General features: G+C 44.4%; 1 protein-coding gene across 1 annotated transcript in view; it reads right to left on the reverse strand.

Moving 5' to 3' along the window:
• Setd3 (SET domain containing 3, actin histidine methyltransferase) overlaps window positions 1-20,278 on the reverse strand; it is a 72,205-nt gene extending 51,927 nt beyond the window's left edge. Inside the window, exons 1-4 of the mRNA XM_036205854.1 lie at window positions 20,074-20,278; window positions 5,474-5,583; window positions 3,762-3,854; window positions 986-1,134 (exon numbers count right to left, since the gene is read on the reverse strand). Of these exons, the coding sequence (XP_036061747.1) occupies window positions 986-1,134; window positions 3,762-3,854; window positions 5,474-5,576 (345 nt within the window). The 5' untranslated portion in view covers window positions 5,577-5,583; window positions 20,074-20,278. The remainder of the gene's footprint in view (window positions 1-985; window positions 1,135-3,761; window positions 3,855-5,473; window positions 5,584-20,073) is intronic.
• Window positions 20,279-20,424: the final 146 nt, after the last annotated feature.

A 20,424-nucleotide genomic window follows, 5' to 3' on the forward strand; every position in this document is an offset into this window, starting at 1 on the left:
CGAGTTTCTTCTGTAAACTTGGCATAATAACAAATGATTATCCCTCACACAGTAGGTACTCAACAGACATCTAATATGCCAGAGTTTGAGGACAAATGGTTAATGAGAACTTGGCTAAAAAGCTGTTGGAGGTATGAGGGGACCAAAATAGTGACATCCATTTCCTCTACCCTAGTTCTTCACCAACTGAAAGACATGAGACTATAATAAAGGGTCACTCAAAATATAACCTGCTGCATTTGAGAAGCAGGCAGAGGCTCACACCAGGTCACAGGCACACTGGCTCCCCACAGGCCCCTTGTGTGAGCTTGCCCTGTAAGGCCCAGACAGGGTGGAGAGCACAATGCAGAATGAACACCCTGAGCAACCAGCACCCCCAGAGTAAGCCTAGCTCCTTTTCCCCAACTGGTAAACAGACTGTCAGCCCTCCTCTTGAGGACAACAGGACTGAGGAGCAGAAAGGCTGTCCGAAAAGCATCTCTCCAGTGTCTAACTCTCCTCTGCTCTTCCTACTGCTTATGGTGCTGCCATTTCCACGAGTGGCACTTTCAGTTATCCAGAATAAGGGCCCACCTTCCACACTGCCTCTCCCACCTCCATCCATCACAGGATTCCATGTGCTCTCTCTCCCCACTGTAAGTCCAGATCCTTTCCCTTAGTTTAAGTCTCAAAATCCTATCAGGCATGTTCTACAGGCTTCTCAGAGAGGCTTGTAACCCTGCTCTATCTAAGGCAGGGTTAATGACACATCTCCCCAAGAGGATGAGCTGCCAGGACTCCTACAACATGTCAGACTGAGGCTCTTCGTGGCCCGTGTGGTCAGATAAAGAACTGCAGCCCCCAGGATGGGGAATGCTACCTATGTACCCACAAAGCTTTAGACAAGCCACAGTTGTCTCTGCCCCACACCTTGAGCTCAATCTCAATACCACACAATGGTTCAAACACACTTAAACCCCCTTAGACCAACAGATAATAAACTCACCTTGATGTCTCTTGTTGCTCTCAAACCAAAGCCCTCTTCTTTGAAGTTAACCATTTCAAAACCCTCGACAGAAGCCCCGTTTTCAGAGGCCCATTTCATTAGATCAGGGAAGTAATCTTCTCTTTTCCCATCAAAAGTAACAGACAGACCTATATCATCCATGTTGGAAACAAGAGCTACTTTAGGACACATGTCATCACATAGCTCTAGAGCATACAGGCAGAGCATAGCTCACACTGGCTCTTGTCTTAACACCCATACCCTGAAATAATCAAAATTAACCACCAGGTAGTCATGGTACATACCTGAGCAAACTCCAGAAAAGGTGAATTAAAATCCCAAACTCTCTGCCAGTCACAGAGAAGTACTGACACTATGTGACAAGAGCATTGAAGGTAAGGTGCCTCTACTAAACAGTATTAATAGCAAAGGGAGAGAAGACTTAGTTATCACAACAGTGGCTGGGATCTGCCACATAGTAGCTTTCTCCTCAAGTCTGACATGCCATCTTTCTTGTCACAATGTCCTTAACACAAAACCCAATCAAATAAAATCAGCGGCTTGTCTCTGTGCATTGATGGCTGGGGAGAGATGAGAAAGCTTTGCAGGCCTGACATTAAGGATACAGAGATGCAGGGCTAACACCAGCAACTAGAGTGTGAGCTACAGGTGTCCACAGATAAAATGCCATAGTGATTCTACCTTTTTAAAACTCAAGCATGTGGCTGCAGAGATGGCTCAGCAATTAAGTTCACTGGCTGCTCTCAAAAAGGTTCCAGGTTCGATTCCCAGCACCCACATGGTGACTCATAACTCCAGTCCCAGAGGATATGATACCCTCCTCTTCTGGCCCCCACAGGCATCAGATATGCACATGATGCACTTACATATATGTAAGCAAAACACTCTTCACACAAGATAATAAAGTATAACTAAAGAAAAAAAGTTAAACTCAAGCATGACAGTATTTATGTAAATTTATATATAATTGTGTTTGTATTTATAGCTATGTGGCGTTTATGGGAAGTAGAAAGCGTTCACAGTAAAGACAAATACCTTTGAAAGTAAGAGCAATGTAGAACCACAGCTCTATCTGAAATATTTTATTTCTTAAACCAAATACAAAAATCAAAAGAAAGGTGGAGGGCAGAGATGAACAAGTTGGAAGGAAGAAGGGAATACATGAATGAATGTAAGTTCAGCCAGTGTTCAATCTGTGTAGGAGACTCTCTGCCACCTTCTTTTCTGGACTTGCCATCAAGTTTAAAAATACTCAGGAAGGTGAGAGGTCATGCACTGGAATAACCATTACATTCTGATGAAGTGGGGAACAAGAGGCATGCTATCAGCATGAGGACAGGCTGATAGCCCACTTCACCACCCTGTAAAGTTCCCTGACACACTTCTATGCCATGCCAGGTATCACAGAAACTATGGAAGACAAATAAGCTGGGTGAGGTTGAAAATGGAATTGTGTTCTCCTCCTTCTGTGAGTTTAGTACAGCCTAGTGACACTATCTACTAAGAGAGAGACTCAGAAATACAGAGACTCTTTTGGTTACTTGATAGGAGATGATTAACAACATCAAGTCCAAATAAACCAACTAGAAAGGACCTACTCTCCACCTGGGAATCCAAGACCATCTGAGCTATAGATATAGACCACACTGTCACAGGCTCACAGACAGAACAACAGTTGGTTACTTCAGACAAGCAGGAAACAACCACTTAGTTTTCAGACTCCAAAGAAGGTTCTCATTTTTTGCAATGTGTGCTCCTTACTGTTTTCTCTGCTGCCTTCCATGCAGCTATGCATACCAATCTTTTTATGATTTGCAGGGCAAAAACAACAGTTCTACTGAAGAAATTTTTTTCAAACTGATGGCCCCTTTGCCAACTTGGCTAGGAATAATTAAGATGGCTACCAAATATGCCATGTAAAAACACAGCATAAGAGGTAGGGTGCAGAGGCTAGAGAGACTCAGTGACCCATCAGTTAAGAGCACTGGCTGCTCTTCCAGAGAACCCACGTTCAATTAATTCCCAGCACCCACATGGTGGAGCACAACTATTTGTAAGTCCAGTTCCTTGGGATCTGGCACCCTCTTCTGGTTTCCACAGGCACTGCACTAGTACACATACAGGCAGGCAAAATATTCATATACATAAAGTAAAAGCAAATCTTCAAAGAAAAAGAGGTATAGTTCAGTGGTAGAGGGCTTGCCTAGAATGCACCCTGGGTTCAATTCTCAGCAGCATACCACCACCACCCCCAAACACCCACAAACCCACACACACAGCTTAAGAAGTGTAACTGTCTCTTCATCAAGGTGGACTGGGCTGGACTGGGGTTCATGCCTATAACCCCAGCAACTAGAAAGGCTGACACAGAAGGACTGCCACGAGTGCCAGGATAGCCAGAGTCACACAGCAAGACTCTCTCTCCAAGACACAAAAGATGGGCTCGAGTCCATCATAAACACTTGATTTAAGATACTAATCAAATCAACACCACTTGACATGTCAAAACAAACAGTTAAAACAAGGCTCATACACGTCATGAATAAAACAGAATATAAGTCATGCCATTTAGCCTCCGTCACACATGTTTCCCCTATAGCTCAGCACTTGTGCCCTTCACTCTCAAGTGGACAATAGTCTCTGGGTGGCTGCCTCATCTCTCTATCGACAGGCACAAGGACCTGAGGTCTTACCACTAAGAAACAACTAACTTATGCCCAGCTTCCCCTCAAGAGCATCATTCCAACAACTTTACCTTTTTGCTTCTTTCTTATTTTCTCAACCAGAGACCGGATCTGTGTGTACTCTTCCCATTCTTTTCCTGGGCCGGGTGCAGGACTGCTGCATTCTGTAATGTGAAAGCCACCAAGTAAGACATTCTTCCTCTAATTTAACCAGCTAGTCTACAGAAGAAGGGAGGTTTCATCTTGTTCTTGGCTTATGTTCAAGGACAGAGCTACTCCAGTACAACTCCAGGGTAATGTACATGTGACACAGAGAGGATGGGTATACTTTGCACACTTTTCAAATGCCCTAATACCCCAGGATGCCCATCACTTAACTTCAACCCAATGGCCTCACGTGAGTTCCCACTTCTTCTAGTAACTCTCCTCAGAATACATGTATAAACAGGTAAAATCTGAAAGCAAAGCTAAAATGTAAAACTATTTCCCCTGATCTCTTCTAGATGGTCAAGGAGCCTTTCTGGCTGAGTCCCAGAGCAATGGCTCTCTAAGGAAACCAGCTGCCTTGGACATAAGAACAATTAGTTGACAAACATTTTACATCCATGTGTATGTGCTTCATCAAGCACTCTGGAGGAGCTACAAAGAGATGGCACAGTCAAGTTGAAAAAGAAGCGAAGAGTCTTCTGAAGAAGCTGAACTGCAGAGCCAACACCAACCAGTCCTGGAACACACTGGCAGCCAGCCTCCTGGAAGCACCGCCTTATTAAATATTACACCAGCTTAAAGACAGTCTCCTTCCCATGCTCCTGCCAAACCCACTGCCCCCATCTCACTAAGGAAAGGACCATGTGGCAAATAATTCACATGATCTGCTTATGTGCTGACGCCTAACCAGTTGACCAGTCTGACTTCATTTTTCCCCACCAAGCACTGACTGAGGCCCTGAAGCTTAACAGCAAAGCAGGAGTCAGGGCTGAGAGCCACCTGTGTTCTAATGGGAGAGAGGGGACATTGATGAGATTCAGGGACAGTGGAGCTCAGAGCACCCAGGGAGGGACCTGACAGGAGCCTGGCTACTATTTTAGAGGAAAAGCTCTATTTTTCCTTGAGATTTAGCTATCAAATAATGTCAACCCAAATATAGGGGCAAAAGATCATGGCTATGTCTGAGGTATCAGCAGCACCAGTTTTAACTTACAACTCAAGAATTATTGAAGTATTTTAACATAAAAAAGCAAGTGTAGGTACTGACAACACTTCATCTCAAACTACAAAGTCTCAGGCTTCATGTGAAAACCAGAAACACAATTATATAATTACTGAAAATAAAGGTGAGCCATTCTAGAAGAATGGGCTTGCCTAGGCTGACAGTCATGATACATCTTCACAAACCAAATCTCATGTGGTCCTTGTCAAGTGGCTGGAGACAGTGATCTGTATTTGCTGACAAACACGAAGCCTAGCAGTTTGTATAGGGCCAGTCTGCTGAAGAGCAATGGAACCTGTTCCTGCTTATGGGTCTCTGGAGAGGATCACATCCCAGGGCTGGGGTATAGAAGCTTCACATCTGACAGTCACATGCCCTAACAGGTGCCCACATCTCAGTCTTTGCAGAGGGACTAGGTGAGGGAAGCTCTGCAATGCCCAGGTCTGTGGCTACTAAGAAGATCAGAGCACCAGATGCTCTGATGAGGTCCTGACTCAGGGAGTGAAAAGGCACCATCACATGTGGCAAGCACAGCTGGTGAGGGTGGGGTAGGGTGGAGAACAGGACACTTACTCTGCAACAGCTCACTTGTCAGATTCAAGATTTCCTTTGGTGACACGGTGGCTGTGGCCCCAGTACCTGATTTCTGAGTTTTCACTCGACTCTTCTTACCCATTTTCTGACTATAAAGGAGAGAAAGGACAAAGAAAAGGAAGTTACAACATCAAAGAATAAAATCAAGAAGTTAGATTGGCAGGGAAGCATCTAAGATCTTACCTCAATACAGAACTTGAATTTTCTTAAGGGCGAAAAAAATGTGTAAGTAACCTGAAGCCTCTCAAACAGGAAAGAGAATCATACAAGGCAGTCTCAGGAGCCAAAGTGCATTCCTTCTCACTGATGAAACCACAGCAGAGGCAGCTACACTCTACAAGTTTTAGCTACCCAGAGCTTCACATTGTACCCTGAAGCATGACTGCAGGACACCAAGGACATAATGCTGATGCATATACCAGACACACACACACACACACACACACACACACACACACACACACACACACACACACAGAGTATGGTAGGGTCAGAAATACTAGATCCTTGGTCACTCTCCCTTAAAACAACCACTTCCCACAGTGACAGTTTAGCCTTTCCAGACAAACACTGAAAAGAAACATTTCAGATAGCTAGTCTAATGCTCACATTCTGCTCCATGGAAAATCCAAAATGCTTCAGAAAGCAAGTGCAGGACTTAGATAAGCTTCACACAGATAAGCCTGGCCTTTGATGGGCTTCCTGTCCCTGTCCAGTCTTGCACTTTAGCCACATGAACTTTGTGCCAGCAGACACATGAGTAATGACTAGGATATTTCACAGACAAATGAGATACTGGGACAAAGGACATAACAATGGCATTCTGGGTAAAGACCTCAAGGAACTGACATTACGTCTAAAGAAAGTAGGGCTCAGGCCATTCATAGGTGGGGCCAGGTGAAGCAAGGCAGCAAAGAGAGGAGGGCAGTAAGCTAACCACTGAGAGTTCTGGGACTCCTGAGGAAGTGTGGACCAATCCTCTGGAAAGCAGCTCATTAGAGTAGCACAGGCCATCCCAGTGACACTCCCCATTCATGGGGCCCCTGGATGATGATTGACACCATCTCAAGGGAGAGACAAATGCCTACTGTGGTCGCTTATTATAATAAAGAAATGAATGGGTCCAGGTAGGAATGGGCATGGAGTTTAGTGGAAAACACAACCTGGGTTTAATATGAAACATCAAAAAAGGAAAGAAAGGACTGCCTAATAGGGAGAACTGTGGTAGGACTAGGTTTATAAACATGTAAAATAGTTAGGAAACAAAAGTAAGTAGCTAGTTTAACATCAAAAGCTAGGTGGGGTGCAGAAGGAGGAACAGCTTAAGTACCTCTTCCTCTGAGTCTCAGAAAGGAGGCAGACACTCCCTCTCCATCATCACTGGCACCCAACTAAGAAAAAGGACGTAGGTTGGACAAAGCATCAAGCCTTTCTCTGGGAATCAAGCCCACCCAGGGCTATGAAGGCACTTCTGTGGAGCCACAGAACTCAGCCTACAAGAAATGAAAGCCACTGGGTGCCTGGTAGTAATAACATTTTAATCATACTTCCAAATATAGCAGAGATCTGCTGGCTGGCAAGAACAACTGCAGAACCACACTGCTGGTGGCATACGACTGGGCTCTAGCTCCAGTCTTATTGTCAAGACCTGCTATCCTGTGACTCTTAAATGACTCAAGATCAGCACTATCAGGAAGAGCTAATAGACCCTTCTCCTGCTCTAATGGGAAAGGCCTACAAAGGCACGCTGCTCCTCCCCAAGTGGTGTGATGATGTCAGGACTATAAACAGGCCTTACCCACTAGGTCCTCTGTTCCTCAACTCTCCAGTTGTCCCTGGTGTTAGTCTACCTCCAAGGACTCATTCAAGCAGCCACAGCAACCTCCCTATATTGAGTGCTTGCCCTCTATCAGGCATCAGGTTAAGATCAGCTCCTTGGGTGATCACATCCTTTCTCTGTCCAAGGTCACCTACCAGGTAAGAGTCTTAAGCTAGAATCTGAACTGAGTACCACTCCCATACTGCCTCCATTTATATACAAACAGGAAGCACATGGTATTTCAGGGTCAAAGAGCTTGAAAGGTCTTCCAGACTAACAGAGTTAAATAGTTGATGTGTCACACCACATCCTCTGCCAATGACTGCCTGGCTCACACTTGAGTATCTGCAGCAACCTTATTCTACACATCTCCTGCTTAGGCTCTGACAACAGTATGTCTCTCTCCCTGATCAAGTTCCTCTTTTGCTACTGTCTTAGTTAGGGTTTCTACTGCTGCAATGAAACACCATAACCAAAAAAGCAAGTTTGAGAGGAAAGGATTGACTCAGCTTACACTTCCACAATGCTGTTCATCACCAAAGAAGTCAGGACAGAAACTCAAACAGGGAGGAACCTGGAGGCAGAAGCCAATGCAGAGGTCATGGAGGGGAGCTGCTTACTGGCTTGCTTCACATGGTTTGCTCAGCCTGCTTTCTTCTAGAACCCAGAACCACTAGCCTAGGGGTGGCACCACCCACAATGGGATGGGCCCTCACACATCAATCACTACTTGAGAAAATGCCTTTATAGATGGATTTCATGGAGGCATTTCCTCAACGGAGGCTCTGTCCTCTCTGATGACTCTAGCTTGTGTCAAGTTGTAATATGAAACCAGCCAGTACAGCTACAAAACCAACCTTCCCTGCTACTACCCCATTCCACAGTACCTTACAGACCAGCAATACCAGAGGCTCCAAATCCTAGTGCAGATGACCTGTATCCCTGAATACATCTCTCTATTTCATCCCTTCCAGTCCTCATCCAACAACACTTCAGTCACTTGTTCATTAGCTGGTTTTTCTTAAACTCATATCCAGGCATCCCCTGAAAGCCTTTCCAGTGTTTCCAGTCATAGTCTTCTGTCCTTCACACTCCTGCAATTTCTTAAACGTCCCTCAATTACTGTGGTACATGACTAATGCAAAGCCCACTTCTTTCTGTCTTGCCCCAGACATGAGGCTCCTTGAGGGAATACTCTATATCTTATTTATATTCCTAACCTCAAACCCACAGCTCAGATCTCTACACATAGTAGTTGTTCCGCAGAGGATACTACACTGAGCTCTCAAGGAAAATCCTCCCATAGTTCTAAGGGGGCAAAACCTGTGTTCCTAATGCTGCTGGCCAAGTGTCTATCCCCTGGTGATAAACAGAAAATTTCAAATGCCTGTTCCATGTGAGAGACCATTAACTATGTCACAGTGATGTGAAAGCACCAGAGTTCTTTGGCAGTAACTGTTGTACAGCTAAGTACAATACAGTTAAGTTCAAAAATGGCCAATTTCTAGAAATAGTAATAGGTACAGAGATATAGAAGACAAAATGTGGAAACTCCATCAGTAATTTAGCCTCTGGAAGAGCCTCTGTATGTGTGTGTGCATGCATGCATGTGTACATGCATTTGTATTTCATCTTCAAAGTCCCATGGCTGTTCAGCCTCTGCAGCCACTCCCAGGCCAGGTTCTACTCTTCTCTCTCTGACGCTGGTCTCCTCCACCATTATGCACAGTTGCCCTTGATAAACTGAAGTGCAGTGCACAGCTTCCCTGGCTTATCCATATGTCTGCCACACAGCCACCACTTCCAGTAAAGTAACAAGAACATCCAGTGCACCCCACCCACCCACCAGGCACTTTTAATCTACAGGCATCTCGAGAAGCAACCACTATCTTGACTTCTATTATCCTTGATCAGCTTCCTCTTCTTTCAACTTCAGATACACAAATTTATACTCTACATGGGCTTCTTTTGCTCAACTTAATGTCTATCCACAGCTCCAAGTTGACAGCTGACCTCCCCAGCAAGATCTTGGAAGGATGAACTGCCTCACCTCACTCTACCTGCTTGGCTTCATTCTATCTATCCTTTATACTACTTAGCTCCATGGGTTTGTTTGTGTTCTGGAACACAGCCATGCCTTGTCGAGGCCTCTGTCTTCTGGTATAGTTTCCCACATACTTTAAGGTCATGCAAAATTGTCCTCAGTGACCTTAGGGGAATTCTAAGCTCTTCTTTGCAGCTGTCACTGCTCTGAAAGTCATTGAGGAAGGTTCAAAGGCAAGGTCATGAACAGATGATAAAGGCTTGGTTGTCTTAGGATTTGTCTCTTGTAAGTCTCTTTGGTCTGCTTCCCTCCCACAGTCCTGTAGAATCAGAGAGAGAAGAAGCAGCCAGCCCTAGTCCACACAGAATCTCCACTTACGGAAGGGAAGGAGTAACTGTCTGGGTCCTCACAGAGCATACCTCCCTAAAGTACAGGATTCTAAATTGGTCCACCTCTTAATCTGTTCCACCCAAAAGATAGTTTCCAGGGCTCTCAGCTGTGGGGCTCCCAGAGTTCTCAGCCTACACACCAAATCCACTGCTGAGGCTAGAACCCTTAGGCTCCATCACCTGTTGACAAACCTTCGATATAAGAGTAGTTTGCACTTCATACACAAACCATACAAGCAGTCAGAAGGAAACAACAATTGCATGTTTAACAAGCTCTACTGAAGAATGAGGACAACTCTCAAAGTAAAAATATACACTTACGTGGGGTGGGGGGAGACACAGCTTGACCGTGGTACTAGAGTCAGACTTAAAGAGAGTTTCTTCAAAGAACCACCCTTCATATACAAAAAGACTTCAGAACATTAAATAACAGAGCTTCTGGAAATATTTTCCCACTTCTTGTATGTTTTTAGTCTCTTTGAAGGCAGTAAAGCAGGAAATCAGTTGTTTCTGGTACCAAAGGAAGAGCTATGGCCAAGCACAGCTGGAAGTTCAGTGGGTACTTGCTACAAGGGCCACATGCATTTGTCCATGTGGCCAGCACAGCCCAGTAAGGCCAGTGCTGAAGACTCCAGTTGCTAGAACGCCTAGCAAGGGCTGTTACTTGGCCAAGAGACCACAGCCACCAAGCAGCAGACTCAAGCTTGAAGCCATGAACCAGTTGCAGCATCCAGGCTGACTCTACAAGCATAAGGGCGCTTGAGTAAACAAGCTCTCCCCATATCCCTTCTTAGGCAATGCTGACCAATGTGAAGGACAACAAAATTAGGGAAAGCCAGGTGTGTAGGTCTCAGAGTTGAAACCAGAAACTGAGACACATCCAAAGTAAAGCAGCACTGATAATTCCCCAAATGTCCAAGTAACTAAAGACAGAAAGATAAGGGAAGTACAGTTTAAGAAGGATGACTGAATCAGTTGGAAAAGTGGTTTCCTAAATCCAATTCTCCCTTGCCAGTTTTCACTAACAAAAATGATCTATGCAATGTGATTTCCCCAACCTTGTGGATTTGAAATGATTACCCACCATTTATGCTTATGATTCAAAACTTTCCTACACACAATGGTTCACTTTCTTTGTGATTTGGCTCACTTGGGTGTTAGTTTCAAACTTTTAATGAAAAAAGATGTCAAAGAGGTACCATGCATAACTTGAACACTCTGTGTATGGGGTGTGTGTGGGGTAACTATTCCCTCATCAGCTTCCTATAGAGACCAAATATTTATTGCCAATATTCACTCTACATATTTATGTAAGCACATGCTAGGTTAAACATCTATGCTCTCACTCTTTCTCTGCTCCTCTCCCCCTCGCTCTCATTAGAAATGTTAGCTGTACGGCACAAGGCTAAGTGAAGACAGATACTCTCCCCCCAAGTTTACACTGAAATCAGTATGAACTATCTTGGAAGAAGCAGAAGAGCAAAAGTCCTTCTGCAACAATAAGTAATACTTCGGATGAAGGGAGGGAGGGAGGGCTGCTGGGTGAGAACTTCACTCTCAAGAGGCACCTACAGAAGCAGAGCTTGCTACAAGTGCTCCCCACTTGTCTCCATTCATTACCCAGAAGTTTGTAAAAGGAACAAGATCCTAAAGCCGAGCCCTTTAAAGCAGTACAAACTACTTGTAAGCCTATCAGCAATCTCCCTACCTAACAGACAGGACAAATGTCATAACTGTTAAGTGGCTTGACTGGCAAGCAGGGTGACTAGAACTAATAAGTTCTATTTTCACCACTGAATGATCTCCCATTCTAGTCTATACAGGGAAATAAATAGACCACATTTTGGGGACCATGGCTAAAGAGGAGGAGGTAAAAGGGTGGGGGTTTTAAATACTTAGTTCATTTTTACATAGTACAGCTTATATATATGGATGGATGACATTCAGTTGCAAAAAAAATTAAGATTACCATTCATAATTGAAATGGAAAGGATATAAATTTGTACTTTAATAAGTTCTTCCTGAAAATGCTGCTTTGAACTAAGTACAACTAGAATAAACATTTTTGATGGTACTTATTTGGCAATTTGCCCAGGAAACCTAGCTCAGCATTATCTGCTTTTTAATTTAGTTTGCACTGACCCATCTTCACAGCTGGGCCTTCTGAAGGAGGTTCTGGTCATGTGCTTCCTCCTGCTCCAAGCTCCCAGCTGTAAAATTCACTTGAGGGGGTGAAGCCTGCCCAATATGTAGGAAGAACAGGAAGCATGCCTTTCCTCATCTCCTCAACACTCTATAGGCCTTGGCATCACATGGTGCCAGGTGAACGGGAACTGACAGTTACCGGAAGCACACTCTGGCTTGGCCCAGCATGCCATGTCACCATAACTTACACAGTGTGGCCAGTACCCGCCAACTGGCACAGGACCTTGAATCAATGGAAGTACTGTGTGCCATAGACTCAAAGGAATCAAGAAGCCAAGGCAAGTGGTTAAGAGATCTGAGTTTGACTCAGTAGCTGCTTAAGTGCCAACACAAACACAGATTTAAATTTTAATCTCTATGAAGTAATTTGGACTATCATATGTATGCATGGTAACTTGGGAACTCAAAAAAAGGTTGCTTTCCATAAAAATATTGAGTATTTTCTCACAAATCGAAACTAATTCTAGATATTTTTAAACCACTCTGGTTGGTTTTCAGCACAAATGGTTTGGAGCTGCTGTTAAATTAACTCCTGGCTTCTTGACAATGAGTGGTTGGACCCTGAACTCAAGCCTCCTCCTGGAAGGCAGCAGAAGCAGCACATTTGGTCACCATCAGTGATTACTGCATCCCTACTGCAAGTATCAGAGGAGTGTTAAAATAGCCATCAGGACTGTGAGGGGACAAACTACATCTGCAGACTATAGCTGTAGTAACTGCCTCTCCAGGTCTAACGACTTTAATTTCAATGAGGAGGAGCAGACTGAGAAACTGAGTGCCTGAAGAAACAGAAGGTGTCCACATCTTCCTGCAGGTGTCTAGCCAGACCATGACAACCGGGCAAGGAGGCTGAACACAATGGACTGTGTGTTATACTTGGGGAAAGGCTGAATCTGTCTCAGCCGAAATTATATAAACTGGTCACTGACAAAAATGGCCCTGACTGGTAAGACTTCACTGAAATCAACTACCTGAACAAGCAGGTGACATCTATGAAAGTACTAGGTGACCAGGTAGCCAACTTGTGCAAAATGGAAGCCCCTGAGCCCAGCCTGGCAGGGTAACTCTTTAATAACCTGCACATTCTGAAGCAGCAACCAGAGCTAAGCCTTGGGCTGACTTCCACTCTGCTTCTCTGCCACCGGGACAGTACCTGCATGTTGAGATTAGCTTTACCTTTTCTATAAACTGCATGAAACACCTACGTTCTGTTATCTACATCATTCCTTCAAATAAAGAAATCTATTCAGTCCCCATGAGGCTCCTATTTAAAACAATTATCTAAAAATAATAATAATAAAATAAGGAGTCAGGTATTATGAACAATTGCTTCTATTATATTTCTCTAAAACAAAGACAACAGTGTTGAATGGTGACAGGACAGCTGTAACCTGCTAAATCACCTTCAAGCCACTTACACTCCAAACATGGGGTTCTGGATTCTAAAATTACAGAGCAGCAGGATTGGAAGATACCTTTGAGATGATTATGTAAACCCTCAGGCACAATATTATGTCACCATTGACTGTCAATGCATCGCTATCCAACATCTGAGTCTAGGCTGAAAACATGTGGAACATCCAGGTGAGTTACGCTTGGCTGACAAATGCACAACCTGAAGCTAATCCTGGGGATCAGAATGGAAGCATCCCACTCAGTCCTGGGGTCCTCTGCTCAGTGACAAGCTACCAGTCCTGCCTGCTCACTTCTGAAGCAGTCTCCTACTTGTGAGCCACTCCTCTGTGACCTGTCCAAATTCTGTGAAGATGGCTTCCATGCCCTCCTCAAATTCTTCCTTTTCCAGGTTTATAGCATGCCCCCTTAAACTTTCCAAATGTGAACAACTTTGTACACTGCCCTCCAGAGAGCAAGGCAGCAAAAACCTTCTGATGCATTCTTAGGGAGTCACACTTCAGTGGGTCTCCTGCTCCTTGGACTCAACAACTCAAGATCTTATTAATTTTTGTAAGGCTGTTCCAGGTTGTTTATAAGCCAAGAGAATTCATTCCCTTGTCCCATGTCCATTTCTTGAGTGTCTCATCTGAAAGACAAAGGTAAATGGGATACAACCCTATAGCCTTTAACATGAAAGGAGATCAAATAAAGCTATTTGTTATATAAACTGATCTACAACAAGACAGATGTGCTACACCAAACAATGAGTGTTCAAGTCAATGCAGTAATTCTGCTGTTACGTTGTTTCAGAGTAGCATTTCAGGCTGCTGAAACCATTATCATTCCTGCCATGCACTGTGGCAGTTTAACAGGAGGACTGTCCTCATCCCAAGTGCATGGTTTGAGCACACATTGTCACAGACTTGGGTGAGCATCTTACACAACAGATGAGACATATCATATGCCCCCTTTGCAGATGAGAAAGCTGCTGCTTAGAAAAGTTAGTTTATACGTGATAAGCTCAGCTGGTGCCAGAGCTTCATGAGTACATCTCAACCACAGATTTTATTGATAACCAATCAGATGTTGAGGATTGGGCTCAAAACCAGCCATGGTTCACTGCTATCTCTGATATTAAATATTAAATATCTCTGATATTAAATATCTGATATTAAAGCAATAGCAAAATATATGGGCATAAGAGTTTTCTCTCAGGCATGGTTCACTGCTATCTCTGATGTTCAAAATAACATATTAAAGCAATAGCAAAATATATGGGCATAAGAGTTTTCTCTCAGGCTTTTTCCAAAGACTATTTCACTTGCTTTGTCCAAGCATGCAGGAATGGCCTCAGTTAAATATGAGACATGAGCAAAACTTGTAAAGGAGCCCCCACCCCCATCAGACAAATCCTACCTGCATCTCTGCAATTCACATTCTTGTTAGATCAAAAAAATGCAGAGGCCAATCAGATGACCATGACAACTCTAATTAACAAACTAAGAACTTCTTTAGTCACAAATAAATACTAAACAGTAAAAGAAACTTTAATGAGGACTTTTCATCTCTAATTCTTACTTTTTCTTTGTTTCACTTAATAAAGAACTGCTGATATTAAAGTCAGGCCTATTTCCTAAAATTGAAATTGTTAAAATCTCTTAGTTGTATATGCTTTTAAGACCACATGATGTCTGAATGAACTGTAATTTTAAAAAATGTAAAGTGATAACTGGGAGACTGAGGAAAGACAACAGCAAGCTTGAAGGAGAGTATATGGGGTGGGGGAGAGAGCTGAGTATAGTGGCACATGCCTGTCATCCAGCTCCTTGGGAAGCTGAAGCAAGAGGATCAAAAGTTTAACAACAGCCAGGCCATGGTTGGTCACACCTTTAATCCTAGCACTGGGGAAGCAGAGGCAAGCAGATCTCTGATTTAAAACCTGCCTATTCTACAGAGAGATCAAAGACACTAAGGCTATACAGAGAAACCCTGTTTTGAAAAACAAACAAAAACTTCGAGGACAACACTAGTCAATCTATGAAGACCTTACCTCAAAATTAAAAAAATTTTTTGTGTGTTTTTTGTTTGTTTGTTTGTTTGTTTTAAGGCCGAGAGATGTATACTACTTGCGTGGGAGGCACTGGGCTCAACTCCAGTAGTCAAAAAGGAAGTGAAACTCAGAATCACAGACAATGATAACCCTAGAACACCAAGTATTTCTGAGTACTAGGTATGTGCAAATTACTTGCTGACTAAAAAAAAAAAAAAAAGTGTAGGAAAGCATTATTGTAGCCATCCAATCACTTGTATTCTCTAGACAACCTTTAGGCCCCCTTAAAGACTATTAAAACATTTCTTCTGGCTCTATCCATCTGCTCTCCTCCCCCTCCTCACCCGGACCCCAACCCCATTACTGAGGTGAAACCTGCCAAAGGTTAAACATTCACTTTGGTCAGGTAATCAGAAATTACTCAGTTTCCTTTCATCGGGCCTAACTTCAGCAAAAATCTTGTCTCCACAGACAGGAGACTACTGGGAAAGTATTTTAAATGAGAAAAGAAAGAATTTCAAGTCTTTGATATTGAATTTTATGTATAATTATTTTATTCCATTTTCTTCACTTGAAACTTGTTGATAACTATGTTTGTGCCCCTAGTCTTATGATATATTTATTTCCAAAACCTAGAGGAGACTCCCAAGTGGAAATGAGGTCTATGAGATTCATCTCTGGCTTTAAGTTACCAGGCAAACTTTCTCTTTCTCTTTCTCTCTTTCTCTCTTTCTCTCTTTCTCTCTTTTCTCTCTCTCTCTCTCTCTGTCTCTGTCTCTGTCTCTGTCTCTGTCTCTGTCACACACACACACACACACACACACACGGAAAAAAAAAACAGGACTTCTATTATTGCATAGTCTTCTAATTGAAGGTTCTTTTTTCATAAGGTTATTAATACACCTAACTTTTTTTAAAGTCTCTCTTTTTTTTTTTTTTTTTTTTCTGGCTCCTTTCCTGGATCTTGAGCTGTAGACCAAGACGGACCTGAACTCACAGAGATCTGCCTGGTTCTGCCTCCTGAGTGCTAGGACTAAAGGCGTGGGACACCACTGCCTGGCTAAGTCTCAACTTCTTAATAATAGAAAAATACATTAAATGTATCAATAGAGGCTAGAGAAATGGCTACTTATTTAAGAGCATGTCATTTTTTTTTTTTTCCAGAAAAGCTGCATTTGGTTCCTGATACCCACATCTGGCAGTTCAAAGCCTCATGATAAATCCAGTTCTAGGTAATCCTTTTCTGACCTTCATGGGCCCAGGTATGGTACATATACATATACTCTGGCATGCGCTCGTGCGAGCATACACACACTAAAGAAAAAAAGAATAAGTTTTTGTAATAAGTTATTTTTTTGTTTGTTTGTTTCTGTTTTTTTAAACAGGGTTTCTCTGTGTAAGCCCTAGCTTTCCTGGAAACTCACTCTGTAGATCAGTCTGGCCTTGAACACAAAGAGCCACCTGCCTCTGCCTCCTAAGTGCTGTGATTAAAGGTGTGTACATCATGTCTGGCTTAAAAATAAATTTAGAGAATCAGAAGGTTATTAGAAGGGTTTAACCAAGCAAGAAATTAATGCAGAATTAATGATATTTTCATTTAAAAATAATTAACAACTCCAACATTTAGAACAAAAATGAAACCAATGTACAGAAATAAATTTTACCAAACAAGGCAACAAAGGTGCAAACTAGAAAACCTGAAACACAGAGATCTTTACTATAATTAATAATCTCAAGAGGCTAAATACAAAAACCAGTATGAACTGGTCTCACTGTAGAAGAAGGAAAAAGACACACAGCAATCCCAACATTCTTCACTAACAGAAAGTGAATACAAATATAATAGTGAAAATTGTAAGCTAATAGAGAAAGCAAACACCTGACCACAGCAACTCCTAAAGAACATCAGTAGTATAAGCACTGTTCGGTTAAAGTAATCCAACTGTAATAAATGGCTACTCTGCTTCTTTAGAGCAACACAGCTTGCCTCCATTCCCAGGACTTTGGTCCAAGAGGAAGAAACACACTAAAATCTGTCTGTTCCAGGAAAATCTTCATGCTCTGTAGCTAAGAGCAAGCAACCACTTTCTAAAGACAAGAGCCTCCATCAAACTAGACACAACAAAGACACAGTTACATTTCTAACAACCATTTCTATGAGAAAAAGCAAGACAAACTTTGTAACTGAAACAGTTCAGAATCTTGGAAAGCCTCATACTGCTTGCAGAAGCCATAGTATGTTTCACTCACATTTATATCAAACTTCCATACAGCATCAACTAGCTACTCTCCCTTATCTGATGTTCTATTGCAAATTGAACTACAGATGGAAATCTGCAAAGGGAGGGAAGTTCACCCTTCCTGAACATGTACAAACCTCTTTTGGTGACTACTCCCTGAAGGATACAGTGTAGCAACTATTGGAATAGCAGGGACATTGTAATAGGTACTGGAAGTAATGTACAGACAACTCAAACTGAGAGAAGTTAGTGTACTGGTTAGAAGCAAACACTACCCGGCTGCATCTAAGGTGCTGGAGCAGTTGAAGATGGTGTGGGGCAAACTTCTGTGGATACTCGGATTCTACTAGTTTTCCTACAAGCAAGCCTCCCCTGTGTTCCTGCCACCACTTTGCTGAGAACTGTCATCTTTGCCATTCTCTCTTGGGTATGATCAAGATTTCAGGGGGTTGCTGACTGTTCATCACAGGGCTAAACACAAGACCAGTTTTCTAGTGGTTGGCCTAAAGAACCTTCTCACTGTCTCATTACCAGGTGGCTTCTAAAGAAATGGTTTAATCATCTTTAAATTTGGACTAAATATGTATCACATAGAAAAGTTGGTCAATAACCTTATTTTTTTTAATATATGTAATACTGACGATGAAACCCAAGTCTTCTCACACACAAAGCAAGCACTCTACCACTGAGCTGTATCGCCAGCCAGACAAGGTCTCACTGAGTCCAGGCTGGCTTTAAACCTACAATCCTCCTGCCTCCGGCCCCTTGAGTAGCTGGAACTACTGTTAGCTACACCACAAGGCCCAGCTAACAGCATTTCTTTCTTAGCAAGACTCTCACTGAACACTTATAAACAGAAAAGGAACAAAACTCTCATTGCTAGAGCCTACATCAGCACAAACTTCTGAATCTTCAAGTTCAGCATCACTCTGCAGAGGTGTTCATACAGTGAAGGGGGGGGGGGACAGCAATCACTTCCCTCCCACTGGACTAGAGTTCCAGATCCAGATACTGGTAAGATCTCAAGCAAGACAAAGGAGTACAAAGAAGAAATAGGATAGAGACCAAGGTTATTTAGAGTCCCAGAAAAGTTTCTCTGTAGCTTTTTCAGAAACCGACTTTGCAAACTATTTTTGCCTTGAGACAAAGAAAAATTCATTTCCAAATGACTGGAATTTCACCAAAGTATCAATCACAGTGACCCAGGGTCCAATCTATAAAGTGGGCCTCTACAGGTAGTAGCCCATATTATACACTGTGGGTAATGACTCTAACTGGAAGAAGTGTCTTTTTATACTGCTGTATTCTTAAGGCACATTCACTTAGCACTCCCCAAGACTGTCACTGTTTAAAACTCATCTTTAAAATATCCTCAGCATCACTTTTGAAAGGAAAAATGAGGATGGTATCATTTTACATATGAAAATACACACTTTTCAGTGTCCAATTCAGGTTTTAGTCTTTGTGTCTCCCTACGTAGCTCTGGCAGGCCTGGAACTCAGGATTCCCTGCCTCAGCCTTCTGGCTGCAGTTCTGTTACAACGGATCCATCACTAAAAAGTCAACTCTTCTGAGGGTCTGCAAGGCAAAATTACTGTCAACATCTTGTTCGAGTGGTTTTGGTTTGGAAACAACATCGTATTCACTTAGAAATGGAATACAGCATGCCCCCAAGTCATCCTCAAAGCGTGCACACTTCTGAAACGTTTCAACGTCCTCTCCTGACTCGACGGGCGCGGGCGGGGGAGGGGGGTAAGGCCCCCCGCAGCCAGTGGCGCACGTCACTAATTAGCTCCTTCTGCAAGAGCCGCAACAAGGGAGAAGCGGCAGAGTCGCATCCCCAGGCTGGAGCCGCAAGAAGGAAGAGTTGGAAATCGGAATGGCAAACTCCTAGAGCACTGAAGGCTTCTCCCTCGCAGCGCGCTCGTCGCGCGTGGACTTCGGCCAGGGGCGCGTGGGAAGAAACATGACCTATTTTCTACGCCTGCCTTTGCAAGCGGCCAGTGGAGGACAAGGCGCGGGGGCCGGGCTCCCGGTGGGCAAGAGGGCTGCAGGGAGAGGCGCCTCGGCCCCATGCCGCGTGCGCCCGCCACCGGAGGAAGGAAACCAAGGCTGCAGCCCGCCGCACGCAGTCCCAGCGCCCCGCGCGCGTTCCGGGCCCCGGCCGCACCCGAGGGCGGCGCCCAGGCCGCGCCCAGGCCGCGCCCTGCACCTGCCGCCTGCCCACGTCCCAGCGACAGAGGAGAGCGGCCCGAGAGCGCGAGTCCCCTCAGGGCACAGGCCGGCCTGGCCTCGGCGACCGCAGTCGCCCGGGCCCGAAGAGCTCGGCCCCAGCGGTCCTCCGGACCTCGGCGCCCGGCCTCACGGCGTCGGGAGCGACAGAACCCTGTCCCCTCAGCCTGCGGGCCGCACGCGGGAGACTGTCGCTCACACTCACCTGCCCGCTTTGCTTACACGCAGCGGCGGCGCCACACTCCGGCCGGGACCCCACCGTCCGCCTCAACCAACCCCCAGGCGGCGGCGGCGGCGGCGGCGGTGGCGGCGGCGGCGGCCGGACGGGAGGGGCGGGACGGCGGCCAGAGACAGCCCCGCCGCCCAGGCCCTACCCGGCTCCGCCCGCCTCTGGGCCCCGCCCACAGGCCGCCGCCGCCGCAGTTTATTGGTCCGCACCTCACACGCCTCGGCGCGGCCCCGCCCCGCTGCCCAGCCGCCCTTCTGCTAGGGTACTGCTCAGCCATTGGACAGCACCAACGAGGGCGGAGCCAGATTCAAGGACACAATTGGTTAG

The sequence above is a fragment of the Onychomys torridus genome, chromosome 14, assembly GCF_903995425.1.
Source record: "Onychomys torridus chromosome 14, mOncTor1.1, whole genome shotgun sequence".
Lineage (NCBI taxonomy): Eukaryota > Metazoa > Chordata > Mammalia > Rodentia > Cricetidae > Onychomys > Onychomys torridus.